Source organism: Phoenix dactylifera, chromosome 5, assembly GCF_051530095.1.
Source record: "Phoenix dactylifera cultivar Ajwa chromosome 5, Ajwa_hap1_PhDact_Kaust_v1.1, whole genome shotgun sequence".
Taxonomy (NCBI): Eukaryota; Viridiplantae; Streptophyta; class Magnoliopsida; order Arecales; family Arecaceae; genus Phoenix; species Phoenix dactylifera.
The window spans coordinates 24,437,148-24,463,912 of NC_143194.1; the positions used below are offsets into that span (position 1 = coordinate 24,437,148).

A 26,765-nucleotide genomic window follows, 5' to 3' on the forward strand; every position below is an offset into this window, starting at 1 on the left:
ATAACATCTTGTTAGAGTAAACAGCAGCATGATGTATATTCGATATCTAAATATTTGCATTTATACAAAATTGCAAAAATGTTAGAAGCAATCATTAAGACCATTCCATGGCACCATTATAACAATTGTAACACATATAATTAACTGTGCTCATGATGATGTGGACTTGCCCCGAAGCTGATGCAAATGCTTGCAATATTACATTAGATATTTAATACAAGCTTCTTCTCAAAAATAGCCATTGTCTTTATCAAGGTTCACCGTCGAGGTATCGGACCTCGTATTGGCGCTACACTAACACAATATTAGTATGGTATGGTACGAAATTTTTTTAGCATACCGAGTGTTAGTACACTATCCGTACCAAATACTGGTACCGAACCCATACGATACGGTATGTTTTGTACCGGTATAGTATACCATAGTCTTTATTGTGTTGTTCATGAATACGTTGATTTTGCCAATTTCATCGAATATGCTGGAGTCAATGTACACTTGGTAGAAGATCGATGGTGAAACAACAAAGTTAAATAGATTGCCAAAGACTAGCGGACTGGAATGATGTGCTGGTAGCTTTCCTGAGGTCAAGGTGGAGCCCTCAGCAGAATCTCAGCTCATCTTTCAACGTGTTAGAAGCTTGAGGAAGTAGGGCCTCCCTTTTTGTGCGTGATGGGTGGCATTTGAAGGGCATTGACTTCGTTTCCTCGTCCATCTTCGATGGCTGCATTTAGTCAGCCATAGGAAGTGGGTGATCGCATCACTTGTAACAGTATCCTTTAAGAGGATGACAATTATTTGTTGGAGTAATCTACTTAGATTCTTGACAAGCAATGCTACAACTATAAACACAGTGACGCCTTTCTTGCCTACACGAAATCTCTCTCTATAGGGAGGAGGGTCACAAAACCAAGCAGATTGCCATTCTTAAATACAGTTACTCAGAAGCTAATCCTGATTCAGAAGGATATATGATAAATATAGCATTGCTCTATAGTGTCGCCAATTGTTAGGTGTATTATTTGTCGGCATAATTGAGCAAATGGTACTGATTAGATGCGAAGTAGACAAAGATTCTGTCCACATATAAATGTAAAGCATTTGGTGTGAGCTCCTGAAAGAGCTAGGCAAGCATCATTAAATTTTTAGCAATCATTTGATCTTAAATTAATGTTGATTAGCTAAATACGTATTCAGAAAGACAAATGAGACCGCAGATTGGATGGTTTTATACATGCTCAGTCACTCCGGAGGCTTTCTATGAATTTGAAATGAGGAGCTATCTTAAGCATTCCGAAATCTTTTATTTTTAGACTTTATGAAATGTATCTGCATCGAAAATATATGAATCATCTGTTTCAGAGGAGGCTATCAGTGTGGGTGACAAATGCCAAACTCAAATCTAAAGAAAGATAGATGCTCAGATGGCCGAGAAAATGTTATTATAATAACAAATATGATAAACTAATTATAATAGAAAGTATATTTATGAAATATAATTTCAGATAATTATAACTGATGACATCGTACCTGTCCATTAAATAATTCCTTCAAATCACGCACGCACGCATTGCACATCGCCATTAGTGATTGAACCTAGGCCACTCGCGCAGAAGTCGGCATCTCAGACCACTATAAAGTAAGTGATCGGATAGAGATGAAAGCCACAAGCCCCAACGCAACCCACCACCAGAAGCATCAGCGATAAAAGGCAAAGGTATAAGAATCATAACCCCACTTTAAAAGAACACCTCGTGGGCTGCACTGCTTGGAGATGGACGTTAATCTGTGCGCGTGCAAGCACACACGTGGTCTGCTCCTTTTGTTAAGATTATCTTTTCGCATTTTCAAAGATTTTCTTCTAAATCTCTCATTATAGGGTGGTTAGAACTCCATTATTCGAGACAACAGTATTATTTCTCAGCACCAACTCACTCAAAAATCTCAGCATTATCCATTTCCATCAACCAATCAAGACAAGGAATAGATAGCCAATAACGGGGTGTTCTGATGGCCGGTTAGATTTCTTGTTGGATGACTACATAATTTGAAATCAAATAAATCTAGTATATTTAGATGTAGATTATTGAAAAACGAAACTTGAAAGTTGAATGTTGCAACAAATATAAATCATAATGGTTTCTTATAAATCTTGGAGTTTGAGTTATACATGATGGTAAATAGAATTTGAGATCCTTCAGAAGTAAACAAAGAATTATGGAATTTGAGTTGAATGTTGCAGCAAATATAAATCCTAATGGTTTCTTGTAAATCTTGGAGTTTGAGTTATACATGATGGTAAATAGAATTTGAGATCCTTCAGAAGTAAACAAAAAATTAGGGAATTTGAGATCCACCCCTTTGGATCCGACTACCATTTTATATTTAACTTTTGTTTATTGCAAAATTTACTTGCCTTCTTGATTGCAGTGGCTATCTTAAGTATAGTTTCCACAGCCATGTACATATTTACATCTGATGATGTACAAAATCAAAATAATTAAGTGCTAATTAACAATATTGTTCTAACCATTTTATCTATGTGATTAGGGCTAAATATGAAAATGCTGACTGTTTGAAGGATAAAGTGAAATGGCAAGTATTAGATTTCCAAAAAAAATTCCAATATACGAGATAACTAAAACTACAGGCTAGCATGTAATTAATGATTTGTAGCTCAAGGTAATGTTTTATTTGTTAAGGATGTATTATTTTTTTGGACAAATGATAAGGCCAAAGTCAATCACTTTTATTAAGAGGAAAAAAAGCATTACACAAAGGATAGAGAAGAAAGGGGTAGCGAATATGTGTTGGATAAATTACCTTTTACAAAAAAGAAGAAATATAATGGTTATTAAAATAAGATGAATAAGTAAGAAATACTTGATGGAATGCTTTAAGAGCAACATACAGGCTTTGGTCAAAAACAAAAACAAAAATCATATACCTCACTCGGGATAATTTTATTATAGAGAGAAGGAGGGTGTTCTTCAATATAATGACTTCTGATTTTTTTTCATCTTTTAGACGATCTAAATTTTAAAAATATTATCTAAAAAGAACTCAAATTACTACATCTTAAAAGCTATATATATATATAGGCTTGTAAGGGGCAACCATTATCCATTCATTAGTCAACAAGTTAAATAAAAATAAGTAAGAGAAAAGAGAAGGATCGGAGGAGAGAGAGGGAGATGAAGCAATAATAAAAGTTGATAAGTGAAAGTGTAGTAGTCATCTCTTAGAACGAGAGAAAGGCGAAGCATAAAAACAAATAAAGCCGAAATACAAGAATTAGACATACTATCATCTTAAACTTTAACTACAACAATCCAATACCTTATCTAAAACGATTAGCCGGAATATATTATTTTGAATTCTTTGATTCTATATAACCGTCTAAGATATATTTAGTGTATAATCAATGTGAGACTAGATATACGCTCGCATAAGTCCTTACATTAATCCTTCCATGCATCTCGATCTCTATCATTATTTTTCATGACTACAACCATTAAAAAGATAAACACGAAAGGTTGGATTAGGGCAACCCAAGGACTCTGAACTTCAAATCTTTGATCCATCTTAGCTTAACACAAATCATTTTTTCATAGACATAAATCGGACACAACCTTTTTTTTCTCAAATTAATATCACATTCTCGATTTGAAGTTCATGATGGATTTGATCCAATGGCAAACCATTTAGAACTTAGTCGAAGATGCACGAACTAAGCCGAGTCCGACCCAGACGGCCAATGCCAACCTTATATTCTCAATGAGTGCATTAATTCCTTGCACATGAATGCCCTAACTATTCTTTGAATCCATCCTCATAGCACCTGAATATTTCGCACACACAAAACGGAGTGCAGGGAAATGTATATAAACCAGATAGGAATTAAGTGATTGAAATCGCATAGTTTAACAAAGCCTATTCGATTCAAAAAGGAAAGTTTTCCACCTTTGGTTCACCTCACCAATCTCCACACACTTGTAAAAAAGGCAAAATGCGATTCAGTGCTTGCTACGGTCACGGTCTCATTAAATAAAATACAATTAATTAGTGGAAGGATCTGGCCGCGGATTTTGTGTCAGGGTACCTCCATTTCTCAATCCCTTCCCCGCCTATAAAACTCTCCCCAGGCCATGGCCGCTCCTGCCATTCCATCAGACTTAACGTTTTTTTCCCCCTTTCCATACGGCTGAAGGATGCCGGAGAACGAGAGGAGGAAGGTGAAGAAGGGGTGGCTGGCGGTGCGCGTGGGGCTCGAAGAAGAAGAAGACGGTGGTTTCAGGAAGTTCACGATCCCCATATCTCATCTCCACCACCCTCTCTTCACCAACCTTCTCGACAGGGCTCAAGAGGTTTATGGCTACCAGTCGCCCGGCCCGTTGAGACTTCCTTGCTCCATCGACGACTTCCTTCACATCCGGTGGCTCATCGAGCGCGAGTCCCTGCGCTTCCACCACCACCACTCTTCTCCCTTGGCCCCGCCCCCTTGCTGACATAACGAAGAGTAGTATTATGTAGCTATTCTCATATCATCCTCCTCTCACTGGCACTCACAATAGTGCCTTTCTAGAGCCAATAGTTGTACATGGTAGGGCTAATGGGCTGCTTCCTTCTGAAATCAAAAAACAAAGGAAGAAAAAAATGTAAAAATAAAGAGGTATGTGGAGTTTTACAAGGGCTCCTCTTGTTTCAGTCAGTCTCAAACTCACAGTATAAGCAATTTCCTTCCCATGGTTTTGGTTTTATTCTGTAATCATAACTAATAGATTTTTTTTTTTGCTTAATCAAGGAATTAGTAATTTGTTGTCTTTTAGTGTCTGCCGGTTTGGCTTGACGCATCTCTGACATCCCTAGTTTCCATAAAAATAGAGCGAATTTATAGTCTAAAAGTTAGGCTCCTTCGTTAAAATAGGTAAAAAGTAATTCCAATTTCCGACCAAGGGACTTTTAGGGTGAATCTGGAGAGACTGACAAGCGGAAAGGCTATAATGGATGATAAGCAGCGAACACAGAAGCCCAGAAGGAACATTCATATAGCAGGTTTTTTTTTTCAATTTTACTAACAGATTTTGCACAAGTACATAATAAAGAAGTTGGCAAAAAAAAGAAGAAATAACTACATAACTTCTCCAATAAAATTTCTTCAAGTGCCGAGCCTTGAAGGAGACAATTCAATCTGCGGCTCCGTTCGCCTTTTGGTACATATGAGCAGCTTGGAAGGAGCCATAATATCTCACCGGCTTGTGAATATTACAAAGCAATAGATGTCCATCTCTGTATCTATGCTTGTCCCATATTCACTTAATCATTATTGCATAGTTTCCTTCAACGTATAGTTCACCGACTTCTACTTGGCGTATAAATAGCTTCTAATCTTACCTTTTCTCTATGCTGAGGAAGCTTGAGAAAATAATTTCCACCGTAGCTCTAAACACTAGAACAACCATTGCTTAAGAGCCATTAAGCGATACCTCTCATTGCTTGCCCAACATGTCTATTTAACAGCTATCGAACTCAAGTGATCCTATGGTGACACCCTCCAGAAATACTCTCTAAAATCAACATCAATCTCACAACATTTCTAACTTCTCTTGTCTTCGTTGTTCTTCTTTAATCATCTATTCTATATTTCAATTAAAAAACATGAGAGAGAATATGAAGTATTCAAAAAATGATGGTGGATTTGCTTCATCTCACTATCTCAATGGATGCATCAAAAACAATATCATTTTATCTTAATATTTAAAAGCAAGATAGTAATAATAACTTCGCCTATAAATTTGCTAACGTTGATTTGGCCAGGACACATTAATTAATTTTGACCGATATAATTAGAATGATAAATATTATATCGATTCTTCCACGGATGATCATGCCGCCAATGCCACGTAATGATCATCCGGCAAGCATCCATACGTATCGCGGGGAATTTATCATGGATTGTTATTTTGAGCAGCAGATTTTTTTTTTCCAATTTTGGTAATCAAATTTATTTTTTAATTACTTGATTGCCGCGGCTTAACGTCCCAGATAACTAAAGCGACCGTTAAACCGGATCCAAGATCATCCAACGGCTTACAATTGATCTCTATTGGTTAATCGGAGACCGGATCAAACTCTCCCACCGTGGCTGGTAACGAGGCCGCTATTCTTTTTGGGAGTCCGCGTCGCTATAAAACCCCTGACGATTTCTCCTTTCTCCGGTGGGAACGGGAAAGAGATCCTCCAGCGCGGGAATCTTCTTTTCTCCCGCCATCTTCTCCCCCGCGCCATACCTGTGTTCGATCGAAACCCTAATTCTCTCCCCCTTTTTTTCTTTACGTAGATCCACTGTTGATCAGAATCAGGTGTCGACCTAGCCCTTGCCGGTCGTCTGATGGATAGATCGGTGGAGGAAGAGGATGTGCTCGAGATCGGGAGCACGCCATCGCCTGCGGGGGCGAAGAGGCGGCGGAGATGCGTCCAGTCGAAGCTCCCTTGGGCTGTTCCCCGAGAGGAGGGGGCCAATGGGATAGGGGCGGCGGCGGAGGAGGATGAGAAAGAGGCGGAGGAGAAGGGGAAGCGGAAGAAGAAAGGAAAATCCAAGCCAAGAACTCCTAAAAAGGTACATTGTTCTATTCAAGCTTTGATTGGATGATGGGGGTTGGTTTCGATAGCTTGCTCCTTCTGAAAATTCATTGTTTTTTTTTCAAAAATTACTTTTTAAATATATTATCATATTCATTGTTTGAATTTCTTATTTAACTGATAATCGGATCTAATACTAATGTGGTATATTAATAATTTATATATAATTTGTGGCTTTTCCCTAATAACTATGGTAGTTGTTTATTTTTTTCGGATTTTTTTTTGGGTATGCAATTTCTAAAGAAGAGGCAAAATTCTTCATTCAATGTTCCAACCTTATGCACTCGTTGGTAGAAACGAGTTGAATTAGTTTAAATAAGAAGGTCAGTTTAGCATGACTTTTGCTCCTCTTTCAACAATGTGGGTAATGAAATTCTAAATCTTGTCCTTCCAATAATTGGCCTCTAGTTGACAAAGGCATGGTGTGTGTGTGTTTATTTGTTACATTTATATAAGTTACCAGGTGACCCTTGACCTAAAAGTTGTGCTTGTTCTTGGCAACTATGTAAGCTTCATTCCTGGAACCTAACTCCGTTCGTGTTTACTTCTACGTTTGTGCTTATGCACATATTTTGATTTGTGAGCAGCTGTGCTACTTTTATCCCCTTAACTTTACCAGTTAGTCAGTGTTTATGCTCTTGATAAGCTTCGCTTAAGAAACAATATTGAATTTTAACCATATGCACCCTTATTTTATGGTTCTTATCAGTCCTTATACCGTACTTCCCTATTCAAGCCTGTCTCTTCCCAATTCGAAGCTTATAGCTATTTCAGCTAACCTGTTTTAAACTGCCTTCACAGTCTCCAGTCAAAGGCAAACAAGTGCGGGGATTAAGTACTGGAAGCAAAAGTTCTCCAGACTCAGTCAGTAAGTTTACAAATTATGCAAGCAAAGACTCTCTCTCTCTCGTGCGCGCGCTTTCCCACACATGCATGCACATTATTTATTTGGGAGATTACACACATACAAACACATGGATTCTGACTTTCTTCCAAAATTTCAGAGAGGAGTCCACGACAGAAGAAAACTGTAGAGCAACTCGAAGCTGTAGCTTTGAAAGTGGGGAACAGCAATCGCTTCAACATGTTAGAATCCATGGCCAGTAAGTATGGGTTAAGGCGCTGCTTCAATGCTGCATCCAACTTCAACATGACAATATATTAACTATCACCATACACCTTGTTCGCCCTTCCTGTTTATACTTGAGTTGGCATACCGGCCTCTGCTCATTTTCTAATGCAAGCTTAATTAGTGAGATTTTCTCTTTCCACCACTAGTTACTCCATGAACAAGGATAGGATTAAGTTTGTTGGAACAATAGCTGAAGATATATACTCTGAAAGTGAAAATTCTAGGTGAGTTCGAGTTATAAATTATTTACTGAAAAATGAAAGACAAGGCACTTTTCAGCTATATTATCATATTATTGAGATAAAGCCCTTGATTTTCTTTTCTTTGGGGATTTTGTAAGAGCCACATCTGCCATCAGAACCACTTTTGAGGTGTGACTGTATTTTCTAATGATTTTATCATTGTACCAAAAGTGGATGGCGGGCACGTAGTGGCTGGTGAGATTTCATAGTGGATGGCGGATATTGGGCACTATGAACCCAAAGTGGGCTGTTAAAACATATAGGCTATTTACATAAGCGGAGTATCAAACATTAGTACTTTATATCAATTTTTTGAGAAAAATAAAAAAAAGATCAAGAACAAAGCTATAAAAGATTGCTGAGCTAACATTATAGGCTATTTACGTAATAAGTTGTACCTTCATATATTTCATTCAATGATTGAAACATGCATCATTCTTAATACACTAATCATATCATATGACCTGAAGACATATCACTAACAAATAAGGCATTAGTAAGCTCGTGCCATGACCTTTGTCTAGTGGCAATTTGTCTTCCAAATGATCCGGTAGCTCTTGTGTACTAGGAATCTCCCTTGAAATTTCATCTTGCAAATTTTGATCGTTTGGATAGAATTTCAAAATGAACTCAATCAGCACATCCATAAATTGCTCATCATTTTTGGATTTTATTCTTATTGGCATAGAAGTAGGGATTCAAGAAGTAGCCTGCCCTTTGCAATGAGCCTTCAAGTTTTGCATCCCATCTTGAATCAACAATTGCCCAAATTGGAATGTACTTCTCATCTTCATTCAAATGTAAAGCTACCGCCTTTTTAACATTCATCAAATCACCACATAGACAACGCATGGCCATGCCTAAGCACCTCAGGTTCGCATAATAGAAAGAAAATGCCACATTATTCTAAAATTTGGAGCTCAAAACCATGCCTTGGTTCTTCCTTCCTTGATTTTTGTTGTACTATTTAGAACTAACCTAATCAGTAAGTCTGTTCTCTTACTCATCATACTTGGCAAGCTCAAAAAGTAGCAAACCGAGTTTTCCTGGTATCACCAAATCTCTTTTATTGGTGAACTTTCTCATCATGCTAAGGATTAAGGGATGCCCATATAAACCGCTTTGGCACATGATACCCACTATAATCCAAAAGCATAGTCACCGTAAAGAGGCTTTTTACCCATCGTATTGGGTGCTATAGGCCCAAATGCTATAAGAGGTCACTACAGCACACAGCATAGTGGTTTATGTCCAAAACCGCTATAGCGGTTGCTATGACTTTTTTTTTAAATAATGGATTTTACTCTTGTGGCATGCCACCTGGTGCCTACATTAAGGACTAACATTGAAGACAGACATAAGAAAATTCTGGACTCTTTTTTGCTCAAGACCTTAAAGTTAGTGCAATATACATATTTAACTCTTGATTATCCTCCAACTCTTAATTCTCTCTCAAGTATTTGTTGCTTTAATGATTATAGACAGAGAATAAAATTTAAGGTAAGCTTGGCTTAATACATGATTCATGATAAATTTCAATTGGTTCTGATATTAAAATAGTATTTCTTTAGTCACAAGTATATCCATTTTTTCGAATTGAATAAGTTAGTAGGTTTCCAAATATCAAGTTGCTGTAGAGGGTGAAAAAGGAATTACAAAAATACACATTCTCTTGTTAGAAAATCCTCGATTTGGCTTAAGCTTTCCAATTGTGCAACTTTATTTATGCCTTGCTTGAGAACTTGGTGTGATGCTCTGATTCAGTTTAGGGGTAAGATGCTTGCTAATGCCCTTTATTTCCTTTATTTGGAAATTATAATAGAGAATAATTTCTGCAAGTCGTATTTATCTTCATAGCTGTTTCCATCCTCTTCTTTGATTGACTATTGCTTGTGAAGTGCAGTGAAAAAGTTATGCTGCAGAGTAGGAACACTTTTACCCTTATTCTGTTCTTGGTATGCCATGGAAAATTGAGTAGTAAGATTTGATTGCTGGACACATTTTTGAAGGTAACAAAGATTGTCAGCAGTTGAAGGACAACCTGAGTGATGAGGCTAAACCTAGAAAGGTTGCAATACCTAGTGACCTAAAGGAGTCATATTCTGTGAAGAGAAAAGTCAATGGCAAATCTGATGCTGCAATGGATCTAGATGGCCTAAGTCTGCATACGGACCAACTGGTCTGTGATCTCCGGTTGGAGGGAAAAATAGCTGCAGAGGTACTCTTCAATTACTTTTCTTTCTTTCTTTCAGTAGTTCTGTTTCTGATATGTTTTGGATGCCCTATATATTTTTTCTCTATATATTCATTTAACTCTACATATCTTTGTTTTGATAGTTAAAGAATTTACATGCTATGAAATGGATCTCTAATATCATACTCACTTAAGAGTGGATGGATGGTAGTGAACCCAGTATTTTGGATCCTGCAACAGTGACATTTTCTGTAATAAATGTATTCTTTGGTCATGGCACAATTAGTGCACGTGATCGTGCTGCATGCAAATAGTTAATCATAAATATATGAATTCTGGCCAAAACCACTAGACAACCTCTCTTCATACTTTTGTAAATGTGTACGATTAGTGTGACCAATATGTTGCCAGAAAAAATAGTATAAAATTTTTAAAAAGTCCTAAAAAATATGCTTTTAATATCTTATTAAATCAAATGGAATGCACATGTATCAGCAGTGATACTGAAACCAGTTCCTCAAATTTTAGATGTTTTCAAGAGCATTATAATTAGTTATTTATCTCAAGAAAACTGAATGTGTCGGTGGGGATAAACTAAGAAGTATAACCTTTAGATATGACTTCTTGCATTCGTATGTGCAATCGTAACCCTAAAAATTGAGCACCCTTGACAAGGAAATGTGTACCTGTTTGTTATTTCACCATTAAGGCATATTGGAAAATTTTTAGATCGTCTTTAAGAAATTCAAACACGGTCCATTTTCATCATAGGAGAGGAACATTATACTTAGTAATATATGATTTATTGCAACTTTGCATGTGAGAACACTTGTATATTAAATTTTTTACTAGAAAGGGCACTTTTTTATCTCCATCAATAAGCCGATGAACCAAGAAATAACAATTGATCTAAAAAATTCTTGGATTCTGTTTTCCATAGCCATAACCAGCACCATTCCATAACGATTGTCTTATCCCAAATACTCAGAGTTGATCTTTCTTTATCACCTATCAAGAGCTAATTTTGATGATAGAACAAGTTTCTCCAAGTCCTTTCATGCAACTTCCATCCATCATAACTTAGACTCCACCCTTCTGTTTAAAGTCTCTCTGAAACTTAGATCTCTGCTACACGGGCCTATATCCTCTCAAATAGTTCTCCGACATCTCGTCTTCAATTGCTGCAAGCTTGTCGCTCCTGCTCACCTGCTTTCATCACATATTTATCTCTGCATTTTTCGTTTCTGTCATGTACATCTTGTTGATCAAGCCCTTTTAATTGCCTTGCATTCTGCTCCATACAGCATTCAAGGCTTTGTTACTGTTCTATATATTTTTCTTATGCCTTCAGAGGATAGGTCGCTCACATAACACCAGGAAGCATCGTGTCACTTATCTCCAGTTCTGTTTCTGTTGCATGCTTATATGCATAGTCTAGGCTTCCATTCTTTTGTGTAATGGATCCTAGATAACAAGCTGATCATATTATTGGATCTCTTTTTGATCAATTTTGAATATGAGGCGTATAGCATTTTCATTTCTTTTCTTCCTACACCAGTTGTCAAACTACTACCCTATGTTGTGTGGAGAGGGTTTGCCTTGGCATCATGCTGGGCTTTTTCCTTTTTGATATCTCTCTTTTTTGTAGGAAGAATAATGTATCTGTATTCTATCTCAAATCTTAAGCAACCACATGCATGATACTAGGAGGGTATTCATAGTAAGCACTTACCTTGTATGTAGAAGTCGTTTGTTGTAGAACCCTTCCTATTCGGGTTTATTTTCTTGTTTCACCTATTTGCTTTGTTGTTTTTGTTTATTTTTTCAACAAACAATTTAAATGTTTTTCGATGACTGTCTAAATAGCAATTGTTGCTTGTTAGCAGGAAAATGTGTGGTTATCTACAGGAAAGCGAATGCATCCATTTTTCACTTGTTCGAAACCAGCCAAGAGTGCGTCATCAGCTCAAGCCATTGCAAAAGTGAAAAGTAGACATTTTGTTTCCTGTCCTCCTGTTCATGTATTTGATAAACAGGTACTGAAAATGAGGTTGATTTTGTGTTACCGTAAAGTTTATCATTATTATCTGATGTTACAATGTATTCATTTGTGAAGTTTATATGTAAATTTTAAAAAACTTTTATGTTAGCTAATTCTGCCATATGTTTTTTCCTCTCTAGGATGATGTCATTTCATTAGATTGGAAAAACTGGGTATTTTCAGAGAGGACTCTGCTTGACAAGAGTGGTTGTTCTGCCATGAGAAATGATTTTTCAGTTTTTGAGGGCTCAGTTGAGCCTTTCAGATTACATACTCTTTGTCCTAAAGAGGTGCATCTAGATCAACTATTAGATAGAGAAGAAAAGGATTCTTTAACCTCAGCAATAGCCTCATCTATATTATCCACTGGGCAAAATCAAAGCGAGCAGTTGCTCTCACACTTGAAGTTGGTATATTTTCCAAAGTACCTATATATACAAGACTTTCTTTGCTGTATTCAGACAATGTGAAAATCTTCATTCAAGTGTCTTATGTGCATCATTTTACTCATTGCTCATGTTGCCTGTAGGTCCATGTTAATGGCAATAGTTCTTTGTCATTTAGATGTGGTAGTTGCGTAAGTAATTTGGAGAGCAAGCATGAGGATTTGCTACTTAAGGAAAGGTAAGATATCTCCAAAAATAATGTGCAGATGATTTACTATGTTCATGTTGATGACTGAAACAATTAATATAGTTTGCTTTTCTTATCCAAGGAGAGAAATTAAATAATCATGTTCTGAACATAATGTCCTGAAATTTTCTCATCTCTAGGTTGGCATCATACTTTCGACGTTGCAGTTATTGGCCTGAGTGTAGCCTATGGATAAACAAGTACCAGCCAGAAAATGCCTCAGAAGTGAGTCACTTGTGGTGCTCTCATGCTTCTGTTTCAGTATGTGGAATGTATGCCATATTTTGATAAAGATATAGAAAAATCTTTTTATGGATCTTTCTGCCTTTTCTGCTGCTTCTGTTTCATTATGTGGAATGCATGCCATCCTGACGCAATATCACTATAGCTTTTATTATTATTAACTTAAACTGGTTTATTCTCCAGGTGTGTGGAAACAGCGAATCTATTAGATCCCTCAGTGAATGGCTGAAGTCATGGCATGAAAGAGGACGGCAAAGCAGTCAGAACTGTAAATCTGGTGAAAAATGTGCCATTGAAGAGAGTGAGGATAGCTTATATGAAAATGATTCTGACAGGGATGACAGAGAAGATGCAGCTATCCTTAAAAATGTGCTTTTAATTACTGGACCTGTTGGGGTGTGTATTCACCTCAGTAAATATATTATTACTATTATATTTTTTTTCCTTTTATCCCATTTGTTATGTGTTTTTAGAGCATTATGTGTGCATTTTCAGTGGTTTTAATTGACATATTAACAAGTAACAAGCCATACCAGGCATGTTGATACGTACAGAAGCAAATATTCTTTCCTACAAGAGCCGAGATGTGTTATGTCATGCATTGAGTGCATCTTCTGGTAGATAGCCTCACAATTTTTTTAAAATGTCAAATTGTCTTAGTAATTCTCCATAAGGATGCAATCTTGACTGATCTTGCTGGATGAAAGCTCGGATTTTTGGCAATAAAAAGGATCAGGGAAAACCAAAGTTTCCGAGGGCTGCGTCAAATGGTGAAAGGACTTTAATAGGATTAATTTTAAATTAAAAAAAATGAAGAAAGGAAACTAAGTTGATTTAGGAAGTCTTTTTTCTTACGTTGACTAGTCATATACCTATTGGTCATCAAAATTTTTGTCTATTGCTGCTTAGAATAATTTTTAGGATAAAGACAATCTTGTTACTTCATTTGTAGGGTTCTGAGAGGACAAACTTGGAGATGATGAGGAGGCTCTTTTTTCCTTCTCCTTTTTTGTTTTTTCTTTTCTGTTCTATTCTTTTTTTTTTTGTGTGTTTGGAAGGGTGGGGGGGGGGGGAGGACATTGAGTGGCTAAATGGAGTTCCTGTACAAAGATAAGGAAGGTCCTTCTCCTCCTGATCTGACTTTTTTGAATGCTGCACTTATTCCTGAGTATGATCTTCAGATAATATTTTTAGATGTTGGATCTACCTTGAATTTCAGAAATTTGTGTTTATTCTTTTTCCTTGCACATTATCTGCTATTAATCCTCTTTATTGCACTCCAAATTTGATCTATGCATCAATTACAGCTAATCCAGTTTAGGACCCTATTCTTAGTACTTTTGCTCCTTTAGGAACTGCAGAGATTTTCTCCGTAGTCTTTAACCCTATTTAACTTTTTGCTTTCACCTGAAATTCAAGTTTCAATTTGGTACCATTCTTATCTTTAAAATTAGAAATAATCTTTGTCACTAACTTCTTTCTTCAATAAAACACATATTGTGTCTATTATTCTAAAGAATTAGGCATTAAGTCTATGAATCATAATACTGATTCCATCTTTTTGAACATGGGTGAAAAAGTAAAGAAAAATTAATTATCTTTTATTTATCCAGTCTAATCCTGTTATTTCATACTTGCATATTTTCTCTTCTTTTTTTCTCAGCAACGGGTACAAATAGAAAAGAGAAATTTAAACCAGTAATCGGTTCCTGATCGTCGTACCTTTAACAAGTCAGAAGGACTATTCTCTATATCAGTGTCATGTTAGAGTAGTGTTTAGTCATTTCCACTACTTAGAAATCTTTTACGAGTTGTTGCATGCAAAATGCATCTTTTTTAGGATAATATACATTATTTTTATTACTGATGCATTGTGTGATTAGTTCCTAACCATCCACTAACTTCCGATTAATTCCAGTATGCATTATGTTGAAGACTATACTTAAAACTTAATTCAATTGATCAGTTGCTTCTGCTTCAAGATATGATGACTGAACAAATAATTTCCTTCTTGGGTACATAGTCTTTGTCTCTTATTGTCTATTTCTTGTAAATAGCCGATTAGATTTTATCTTCTTATACAAATATATAACTTGATTTAACTCACTCGTTTAACTACTTGGATTAACCCATCAACCTACATGAAAAAAAGGGGAATCTGTCCAATGCATTTTAATGTCTATCTTTTTTCCGAAGTGGATATTCTGATTTGCTGTTGTTATATAATTTCTCTCTCTTTTTTTGGTACATATATATATATATATTTATTTTTTTTTCTCTTTTACTTGCATTAATTGCATGAATTAATTGAATCTATAATCACTTTTGGTGTGTTCTCATGCAGAGTGGTAAATCTGCTGCCATCTATGCCTGTGCAAAGGAGCAAGGCTTTGAAGTAATTGAGGTACTTATGAATTTATTTTCTTTGCCTTAGTCACCTATATTCAAGTTGATTGTTAGATTAATAGACAACACCTAAATTTCAATGCCAGCTTGAGAAAACTTGAATTGTCTGCTCATCCAATTCTTAATTTCACAAGCTTGTTTATCCTTCCCTAAATCCACTCTTATTTAAATCACACGAGATATTGTCTGCAAATTTATGTATATATGGTCTAAAACAAGGTATGAAGGCTGGTGTTGACACCTGGGTGCACAGACGGCAATGTTGATTGGCACTTGGGTGACTCATGCATGGGCCAACAGACGGCACATGTTGGCATGCACAGAACTTTCCTCTCTGACTGACATGTCGTAGCTTATGTTGATTCATGCTTACTGGCATGGCCGGCACTTCAATCCTTTTAAAATGACTCGCAATAGATTTTGTTCCTTAGAAAGGCATATCAGGCTTTGATTGAATGGTCTGATAAGTTTGAAATTGCATGGAATTTGTTAGATTTTTAGACTCATTTATGAATACTAAAGAAGAGGTGCCATATCAGGCTTCTAACTCATGTTAGGCTTAAAGAGGGAGGAAGCATATTTTTTGGTTGTGCAACTCTTATGCAAATCAACTATGAGATCTAGTGCTACGGACTTAAAGGAAAATCGAAAATATAATAAGAAAATAGAGAAAGTTGAGATAGAAAGAGAATGAAAAGGAGAGAATAAGAGAAAGAAGAAACAATAAATTGGAGTATGGTTGCAATCAAGCCAAACTCGATTGTGTTTGGGTCCAGTCAAGCTTGGCTTAATTGATTTTGAGCCTGAAATATGGGATCAAGCTTGGCCCTATTTATTATTTGATTAAGGTTAATTTCAAACTGAGCCAAACATAAGCCTATTTTGATCAGCTCGATAATCTTGTTATAGATGCAATCAATTTGAGCTTGTATCAAGCTCCATAAATGCTTCCTTCAAGCTCTGTTCAAGTTTGAATCAACTTTCAAGTTCAGTTTCATTCTTGGTTCTTCCTTTTCATCATTTTAAAACCAGACAAAAGAAGAAAGATCAGCTGTTGGATTTGGTCTAACCATTAAGTACATCTTAGTTTATATACATCATTATATTGTATACAATATACATAAAAGTTATATGTGCCTTGTGAAACTGAGCTTGATCAACTTAATGCTGTTTTTTACACATTTCTAGCCATCTAGTTGGATCAGCTTGGGTCCAAATTTTCAATATTTAGACATTGTAATTTGAAAGTTTCCTTGAAGATTATGTGAAATTTTTTGCACCATCTCACTATCTCACTCTCACTTCTTACTGGTTTTTTGATTCAAGATATTTGAGTGGAGCACAAGTTTGGGCCTAAGGTGTCCAAATTGAGACATCATGCCTTCCTCTCACATGGTTCCAAAAGTTGAGCCACCACTGCGTGTAACCTAGATTATTGCCTAATAAATTTGGATGTGGTGCAAATATTTCTTATGCCTATAATGATGCAATTTGCTTGATGCCCAAATTTTTTTCCCTCCATGTCGAATAACAAGTCTGTTTCTTAATTAATAGAGAAGAATCTGGCATAAAATCAATTGTTTTGTTTTTAAATTCCACCATGATTATGTCTTACTAGTTGTTTTTAGCTGATTGTATCTATGTATGTCATGACTGGTGACTGGAACTTCATTTGAATCTTGAAATGTGATCTTCATTAACAATCAAAATATGAACCATATTAAAATGGAAGCATATGATTTCCCAAAGCATTACTAAAATTGTATCACAAGAAATAAATTTTAAACAAAATCCAGTTGCAAACTCTTGAAGATAATCTGTTTGATATAAACAGCATAAACAAAATGCAATCAGCTGCATTGCTGGCATTGCTTGAATAATCATCGAATCCAATAGTGATTTGAAAAGCCCAGGCTCTCTTTCTTTGAAAAGGATCATTCACTACAAGAGTTAGGAAAGTTCAAGTAATTCAAACTAAATTACATTTTCTTACAACGCTTCAAAAAATGGTTCGGATGATCACATTTCTTATAGGGGTTTACTTGTATCATCAATGTTAAAATGGATGAGACTACTTATATCATCAACAACAATTCGGATGGGGTCACTTATATTCTCATTGTTAAAGCAGATGAGATTCCTCATATCCTCCAAATCCACTAATACTAGATGGTCAGAGGTTCACTCATATCCTCATAGATAATTCGGATGAGGCCATGTATACCACCTAGTCATAGGTCCACTCATATTCTCATCAATAATTTGGATAAAGTTATTTGTATACTCATTATTAAAGGATAAGAAGCTACTCATATACTTGAGGTCCACTAATACCAATTGGCCAAGGGTCCACTCATATCCTCATTGATAATTCGAATGAAGTGGCATATACTTCAACATTTTTCATATTTTAATTGCATAGGATAGTCATTTGAATCTTGGATGGTCATTTGAATATTGACAATTCAGATGAAGTGGCTAATCCTCGTTTGAATGATTTGAATCTCGGATCATGACAATATATCCTTTGAGTATCTCTTTATTGGGAAATATGCACATTCTTTGAAACCGCAAAGATGACAAACAGTTTCATTTTAGCTCTGTTATAACTAGAGAATAATGGTATTAACATCCAAGGACCTGTCTGGTCATACAAATAGATACAATTTAAAACAATTTCTGCAGATTTTGCTCTATAAGGTGTTCTATTAAAGTAATCTATTTTCACTTTCTGTTTTCTTTTCTTTTCCTTTTTTTTGTGTGTGTTTGGGAAGGGGTGGGGGGGTGGAGGAGGGGGATGGGGTGAGAGGCGGGAGTTCTAGAACTGCATCGGGGAGTCACGACCTAAATTATGTTCACAAACTTATTCTGAAGCATTAACTATCTTCTGTTGTGAGGCTTAAGCAATCTATTCAATGAAGTAATGATACTTTTTGTTGGATTCAGTGGTTCTGTATTTATAAGCTTTATCTTCTTTGACAGGTGAATGCATCTGAATTAAGAAATGGAGCACATGTAAAGCAAAAATTTGGAGAGGCAATGGAATCACATGGATTTAACAGATGGTTTGTCACAACTTCTATAGGATAGATTTTATATTTAAGATCTCATTTTCTATTTGTTTAATGTGTGCCCAAACCATCTGATATGCTCTTTCTTCCTCGGCCCATAATCTTCTCTATCTTTAATTGCACACAAGGTTTTAATATAATTTTTAAGGTTTCTTTTTTTTATACTTGATATGATAGTTGATTTGACTGTAGCTTGTTTAGATGTTTGCTCTTGTAGTTTGAGTGTATAATTTTGGGAATTAACTAGTCTAGTTTGGACAATTGCTAAAGAATTCTTTTTCCAACATTGTGTGGATAAAAATGTTGATTCTTTATGTTCTTCCATATGCTTTGTCAAAAACTTCTAAATGCTAAAGGTTCCTCTTCGCATATAGCACCATTTTCAGTGTCTGAAATAGAATCAGAACAAAGGAAGCAAATGTCTTTGTACGTGTACAACTTATCAAATAAATAATCTTATTTTCTACATTGTGTGCACCTGTTATTCATGTGGGCAACATTTGACTACGAAATAGCTATTTGTTTTACTGACATGAAAATTTCTGCACAAAAACTATTCCCAAACTTAAGATTATGTTGTTTCATTCGCAAACTAATATGCATTCTTCATATGAGCTAGACTATTGTAGTTTTCAAGTCTCCTATGGACCTAGAATTTTGGCTATAGAGATAGAAAAGTCTCAAGTATTTGCTATGCAAATAAAGCAAGGAGCAAGGAGGGAGGAAAATCAATTAAGGAGGGCCACTAAAGCAAGATGGTTACGAGGCTTCAGTTTGCGCTATGCAAATAAAGCAAAGGGTTCAGCAAGTATAGGGTTACTTTATATAATGTTTAAGATGCAGAGACTACCTGCTAATATAATTTAGATCAAACCAACTTGATGTCCTTTTCCGGTTCCAACTTTGTGGCTATCATGTCTCCTTTTGGCCCTAAATGATCATTCTTTGTACCAACACTTGCATATGCCTATTCTTTTCTGTTTCACGAGGGTTCTAATCTTCTTATTAAATCATTCAGTTCTGGATACCCTAAGATCTTCAAATATTTCTTTGGTCTTTCAGATCTTGAAGATTTTGGCTTATTTGTAAATAGTCATATACTTCATATGAGTTTTGTAATCCCCTCTACAACCCTTCCACTAAATGGTGCATTATACAGGAACTCTGCTTTTGGCAAGATATTCTCTAGTTTTTAGATCTCGGTACAAAATATTCTCTAGATTCTGTGAAAAAGCTCTCTGCAGTATTAAATCTCTACTATGATAGAGATGAGCCGCACAGAAGGATTATTCGGATCTTTTTTTATGATGGTTCTATTATTCTATCAATCTGAAAGGAACAAGTGCTGACCCATTTGAATGCAACACATAAAATAGGTGGTGTTCTAGCTTGTTTAAGCTATATTTTCATTTGATTGCTCTCTGTATATTTTGAGCGATGACTTTGACAGACTGTCTATGTTTGCATGTATTGTATTTTGCTCCACTGCTTTTGCAATGCAGTCAGGGATAAAACAAACTGCATTATTTTTATATTATTTTTATTGATGAAGATTAACATGATGTGCTTGTGTTCCTTCATCCAGGTCTCAACTGATAGGTCCGAGGGAAAAGCATAACTCTGAGTTACTGCCTAACACAGTTTGCATGAGAGAAGCTGATGACTTTGAGAATTGCTCAATTAAGATGGCTTTAAGAGAATGTGAAATAGAGAAAGCTCATATAGAATGCTCTTGTAATGTTGTAGAGAATAGACGTGCCCTGACCCAAGTTGCAAATAAAACCCTAATTCTCTTTGAGGATGTAGATACTGTTTTTGATGAAGATCGTGGTTTTATTTCTACTATACTTCAGCTGGCTGAAACTGCAAAGCGACCCATGATACTTACAAGCAATAGTGAGTAACTAATCAATCCATGGTAGAGTTTGTTAGCGACTATAAATTTCTTATCCCTTGTATATTTATCTGATATGTAGATAAGAATCCTATCTTACCACAGCTTCTGGACCGGGTCACTTTGGAGTTCAAACATCCATCATCTGAGGAGCTGCTGTCACTTGTACACATGGTAAAAAAAATTGCAATTTTGAAATCATATATCTGTCATTTCTACATGCCTTGGGTACCTTGGATGTGTTAATTGGTGTTCCAAATTGTTCATTCTCAATTTTTTTGTAGATTTGTGCTTCTGAGAAAGCTCAAATTTCTGCCCAATTGATGGAGCACTTAATCAGGTCTTGTCTAGGTGATATCCGTAAGACTCTTATGCTTCTTCAGTTCTGGTGCCAGGGCAAGAGAGACCATACAGGTTAGCAAATTATAACAAGACAAGTATTTTGCTCTTTGCTGAGAAGGCCAGGATTTTAGTTTATATTGCTACTGTATATATTTTGCTGCCTTGAAGCTGTGTTTGTTTACTGTATTTTCTTGTGTACGCAGATTAATCCTCTGATGAGAGGATCAGCTTATAAATTTCATGTTATCTCATGCCATGAACTGTCTTATTGCTTGGTTCTGGAATCCCATTGTCTACTTTTCACTGTGAAGATTAAACATTAAAACCTAGTGGCAGGCATTGTTCCTGTCATAGATTTTTCTGGTGACTTTAGCTAGATGCCCCTAGATTGCGATATGTTTATTCGACTCTCACTAATCACAGAACTAGGCCTTGGGTATTTGTAAATGATTATGAGTAATTAAGAAGTTGAATTGTATCAAGTTATGGTGTTATATTACCTTTCTGCAACTCTTATCTTCTGTTTCTAAGCTTAACAATCATTTGTTTTCCCAGTTCACTTCTACCTATGTCAAATTGCATCTACTTATACTGAAAGTTTGTTAATAAGTTATAATATAGTGTTTATCATACTCTTCTAAATAATTATTTAGTGATTTCTACTCTTTCTATTCTTCAGACAGGAAAATGCAATTCACCACATACAGTCCCCTCCCATTTGATATTGATGCTGCACATCTCATAATGCCAAGACTAATTCCGTTTGAGTTTCGATGTGAACTGTCAGAAAAGGTGGGTAAGGAGATCAATAAAACAATTTCTTTGGTAGAAGAACAGTTCATGGAGATGACGAAGCAAGAAGAACTTAACTCAAAAGAAAATACCAATTTTTTCAAAACGAGAAAGAACACAGCAAATACTATCAAGACTAGGAAAAAACACAAGTTAAAAAGAAAAAATTCAAGCCTTGACTGTGCAGAATTTTCAGCTCAGGCCAATGATCTGAATGACTTATTTGATGCTTCAGATTCCCCAGCGACAAATGCTCGACGAAAAGTTAAGCACAGTCGAAGTACAATATTGTCTTCCCAGTCTGAGGATGAGCTATGTGCTAATGACCTTCCACCTGCAGAAATTACTTCAGTAGCTCCTAACAGCTGTCATCTGGCAGATATGTTGACAGTGCCAAGTCTACAGGCACTAAATGACTTGGATCTGTGTAGTGATCCCATATATCAATCTAGAAGGGATGTTAATGCTCAAAATTCATTTGAAACTCTTGAAATGGTATCTGCTTCACATATCTGTGACACATTCAAATTGCTGGATGTGTCATTTGTTCCAGAATCTTCTTTCATATCTGAGGCTGGGGCCCACAAAAAGGATGATCTTCTATCAATGGCAGTATCTTCTAACAATGCATCTGTTTGTTTTACTGGTTTTGTTCAGTCAACTTGTGCCCTGCCAGAAGCAAATGCTGGTACTCTAGATGGACCTGTGGCTGAATCAATAACCTGTTCGGAAAGCAATGCTGGAATTACACGTGAGGATGTGGAGTCAATTTATGGACATGAGGAACAAGGAGATTCTCAAAATGTAGTTGAAACACCTTCAGCCAGTGGATATCAATTGATGGATGAATGTAGCCGGATTGATTTCAACATGCGGTTGACACCTGGGAAATGTGGTAAGTGCTCTCAGGAAGCTGTTTCTGTGCCAGAAACATGGAGAAAACTACGCAATCAACGTGAAGATCTAAAATCATATTTAAGAAGTAACAAGAATGAAGCTTCTTCAATAATAAAGTGTGCTTCTGGACTGACTGATTTTCTTTCTGAAACTGACATTATATTCAGTAGCTGCAACCCCATTGTCAATGTAAGATAATAACCTTTTTACTTCTATACACTTGAGAAATTATGTTCTTTAGGCCTTGGGAACTTCCTGAATGATGTTGAGAAATTTTTGCAGGACATCTTAGAGCCGTCATTAACACCCTGTGTTGAACCAGATGCTTCTTCCTGGTATGATCAGCAACTTGAGATGGGATCTACATATGCACAACATGGCCTTTGCTTTCACGCAAGCAGGTGCTTGTCCCTAGGCTCAGAATTAGGCTTTGAAAACACAGTGGATTTGGCACAGGAAATGCTGGCTTCCAGCACTAATGTTATGGCCCTGGGGAAGCTGCTCGCCCAGGGGAACGTCACCAGTCAAAATTTATATGATGGAAGATTGCATATAAAGGCACCAAGATATGGCTTATCCATAAGAAGGTATGACCTTATATCTTCTGGTAAGGCAGTAATTATAAGGTGCTTGTTGAAGAAATGGTACTTGCTGGAGTAAGCTCTGAATATTAAGTATCCTGCATCTCTAACTATGCATCTTTTAAAGCACGTATAAGATCGCTTATGCATGAAGGGTAGGTGTTGAAATGCTTTGCCTCTTTTGTGATTTTCTAGTCATTAAGTCATTTCCTCTTTACATGCATGTCTTTCCCTTGTATTAAGTCCAACCACTCTAGAATATGTCTAGGGTTCTCTTTTCTATACGCATGGAGTCATGGTGTCTGCATGAGCATAAGTGTTTCCAGTTTCCAGTTTCCAGTTTCTGTCATAATCTAGCTGAGAATAATAGAATTTATTTTGCATGGTTTGTCCGTGGACGATGTACCGATCTATTCATGTCTTGGGAGTTGGGGATTGGCCGTTTCAAATATCAAGCTTTTTGGCGCGTTAGATTCCTCAAGTCAAAGAGGAGAATATAATTAAGGTTTAAATTAAGAAAAGGGGTTCTGTCTTAACATAATATCAAAATGCTTTTATAAAGAGAGTTTTTTCCCCTTCTGAGATAAAAGGAGGCAGCGACCTGCACTTTCATCACTCAGGCCTAAAGATTTGGGGATGCACTACCCAAGATTCGAATCCAGAACCTCTGTTTGCTGAGGAGAGGGGTGTGATTATTGAGACAAGCCCCAATATACTCACAAAGAGTCAGGTAATTAGTGTTCTTGGAAGATGCAAGGACAATGCCGTTTTAAGGGAACTCTTTTTTCTTTTAATTAATGCGAACATCAATCTAATATTCAATATAGAAGATCTCTGTATAGCAATTTGAAGAGCAGGTTTTTAATTCTTTCAAAGTCTCTAAGATGTTGTTTAAAGGATTTGCTCACCAATATTATTTCACATGGCAAGGCCGATATCAGTTTCCACCTAGGTGGAACTATCATTTTATTTTAGTATATTATATTGGATGAATTCCAAAGCTTGGATTCAGATTTTTACTTAGAAAAGACTGCTGATTCCATGAAGAGAATCATCTATTTTTTGATAAATACGGTCCCACCATATATACTAACAGACTTTTTTCATTTTTCTCAGTTCTGCTATGAGAGAAGTTATAGATTTTATTTCTGTTTTAAAAAATTTGCATATGTATTTTTGGTCGGTGCAATTAGCAACATGGGAATGAGCTAGAGCTCAATTGATTAAAGTCAGTTTGCAACCATAAAATAGAGCTATGGAGAATAAAAACACAATTTACAGATTTCACTTCTACGCTAGATAGTTTGGATATCTATTGGTCAGATGCATTATAAATTGTAGGCATGGGTTAGAGGTCAGTTTATGGAAGTCTTTGAACCAATATTTTTTATGGTGCTTATCTTTGTTTTGTTGTTAAAACAAAATGCCATCTCTCTTACGTACTGGGCAAAAGTTCCTCAAAAAGATACTTGGACTGAAAGATGGGCTATCTTGTTGTGGCAATGTATATGTGGCCATGCTTGTAGAATAACAGCCAGTGGGATTTCCATCTATTCTTTTTTTTTTTGCTGAAAATTTCCATCTATTCTTTAGGACTTACATTTTCTTCACTGCTGCTCAAGTGTTGACTCTTCCATTGCTGTTATGCAGGGAATTGGAATCTAGACTTCACAACATCATTCTTTCTATAGCTCCAGCAAGGTTGTTCAAGACATTCACAGGCATTGCTTTCCATGAATACTTGTCCTTCATGAGCCAGATCTCCAAATTAGAGTGCTCGCGACTCTCAAAAAGCACAAATCAGAGCCCACAGAGAAGGTACCCACGGACAAGGTATGCTCTTAATTTTTAGATCACTTTACAAAATGAACCCTTTAGTTATGGACAGCTATTGGAGAGTCAGGAGATACATATTAACAAGTCCATCTATGGGCTTAATTATGTTCACTAAGGATTGCCTTTGATCTAGCCTGACATGTGATTCCATAAAATTGCCCTCAGTTTCTTGTCATGTTATCAATATCTGTCTGGTCAGCTTGACCCAAGGACATTGCTGGATGCTTCAGTACCAATCACCAGGTTTAGGGTTGGTTCCAGGCTAAAAAGGGACACAGCTGAGCTCCCAATGCTTGTTGAGCTTACTCATGTGAATGTGCTAACCCTTTTTTCGCAGGTCTCGGCAATCAGGGCACTACTTGAGTTCTGGCGCACTATCACTGTCACCTGATGATGTGGAATTTTTGAATCAAAGCAGCTGCCTTAATGGGGTAGGTTCCACATGATAAATGGATGACAAGTATTTACAAAAGATAAAGTTGCTCGTTCAAGCACGACTTACAGTACTAACTTGGATAAATGTGGAGGTGACCAGTAGAAGTGAAGAATGAGATGCGCCAATATTCGCTCAAAAATCTTTCAGCTTTGGCAAGCTCCAGAGTGTTTCAAATGACTTATTTATTTAATGCAGTCCATATTGGTTCTACAGAAAATGGTACGCTGTGCTAGGAAATGGTGCGGCCGATCTTTCAGTTTTTGTTCTGCACAAAATACACATGTAATTTTTTTTTCTTATCCAAAATCTGTCAAGTTTATGTAGAGCTAGGATCCTGCTTTGGAAACTCCCCAGGGTTTCAATTAATGTATTTATCTAATGCAGTCTATATTTGTTCTACAGAAAATGTCACCTTGTGCTAGGAAAGCATGCAGCCTGTCCTGAACAGACTGTAAATGTAATTTTTGTTCTTATCCAAGTTCATATAGACCTAAGATCCTTACAAGGTACATGACATTGTTCTTCCTGATCGGGGTAAGTGTGTTTCCAGTCAGTCAAGCCATATTTTCTCAAACATACGAAGTACGTCTATCACTGCCCATCAAGATATTTTTGAGGACCCTTAGGGGCTTATGCTGTTAATTCTTTGAATTCTTGCTGACGTAAATGAGTCAAGCGGAAATAGCTATCCTGAAAGGGAGAGCCAATTTGTCATTACTAAGACTGCCCCTTCTCAGAACAAGAGCATTGTATGTTCTAAGAATATATTGTTGAGTTCAGCCAATCAAAATGTAACGCCAACCAAAAAACGTATTTATTTCTGATTGTACATGCTTTACAAATAATCCATGCCTCTTGAAGTGCTCACGCGAGGAGTAGCTTTTCTCTTTACAAAATTAAATAATTTAAAAAAAAAGAGAAAATGGATTTGAAGAAAGGTTGTCTCTGGCAATTGCCTTTTAATGGGGGTAACTTGTCCGAACGCTGTAATGCTCTCAAATTTCTTTGTGCTCAAATATTCCACCAGTGCGGATGAATACACTTGAAACATGCAGAGACTCTACATTTTGACCAATATTCGCCACCATGGGATCAAAGTGTCCCATGTCATTTCCATGCCCTTGAAATTTGATCAGTTGTTAATACTCACATGACAAAACCAGAAGTGAATACATAATCAAGGTTTATTACGCTGACCGATACCAACCGTATCGTGCAAATCAGTTAGGCATATGAGTTGAATCGATTTGTTCCTGTTCAAATTGAGCAAAACTATTTTGTACCATCTAGTATTGACCCACATAATAGCTGAGAGTGAGAATAAGTGTTGGATGCTTGTTTTAATACGGGATACATATCATATTATACCGAATCGATAATATATTG

At 36.4% G+C, this 26,765-nt stretch overlaps 2 protein-coding genes across 5 annotated transcripts; both read left to right on the plus strand.

Annotated features, from left to right (window-relative positions):
- The first annotated feature begins 4,109 nt into the window (after window positions 1-4,109).
- Window positions 4,110-4,743, plus strand: LOC148703489 (auxin-induced protein 6B-like). Its single transcript, XM_088721953.2, has one exon. It carries the CDS (start codon window positions 4,209-4,211, stop codon window positions 4,503-4,505), a length of 297 nt encoding a protein of 98 aa, XP_088578079.1. The 5' UTR covers window positions 4,110-4,208; the 3' UTR covers window positions 4,506-4,743.
- Window positions 4,744-6,135: 1,392 nt separating this feature from the next.
- LOC103716027 (P-loop containing nucleoside triphosphate hydrolases superfamily protein) lies at window positions 6,136-25,904 on the plus strand. Of its 4 annotated transcripts, none has more exons than XR_605463.6 (19): window positions 6,136-6,616; window positions 7,441-7,507; window positions 7,644-7,742; window positions 10,023-10,231; window positions 12,094-12,243; window positions 12,389-12,658; window positions 12,778-12,872; window positions 13,022-13,106; window positions 13,308-13,520; window positions 15,469-15,528; window positions 18,513-18,595; window positions 20,187-20,497; window positions 20,578-20,669; window positions 20,780-20,909; window positions 21,517-22,715; window positions 22,809-23,113; window positions 24,758-24,940; window positions 25,281-25,661; window positions 25,782-25,904. XR_605463.6 is itself a non-coding variant. In XM_088721951.2 (19 exons), the coding sequence occupies exons 2-19, from the start codon at window positions 6,389-6,391 to the stop codon at window positions 25,387-25,389; spliced, it is 3,888 nt and encodes a 1,295-aa protein (XP_088578077.2). In that variant the 5' UTR covers window positions 6,139-6,215; window positions 6,338-6,388; the 3' UTR covers window positions 25,390-25,904. The 4 variants fall into 4 exon arrangements, 3 of the variants coding, with proteins under 3 accessions (XP_008802093.4, XP_088578077.2, XP_088578078.1); XM_088721951.2 differs by having other exon boundaries at window positions 6,139-6,215; window positions 6,338-6,616; window positions 25,281-25,904; XM_008803871.5 differs by having other exon boundaries at window positions 25,281-25,904.
- Window positions 25,905-26,765: the final 861 nt, after the last annotated feature.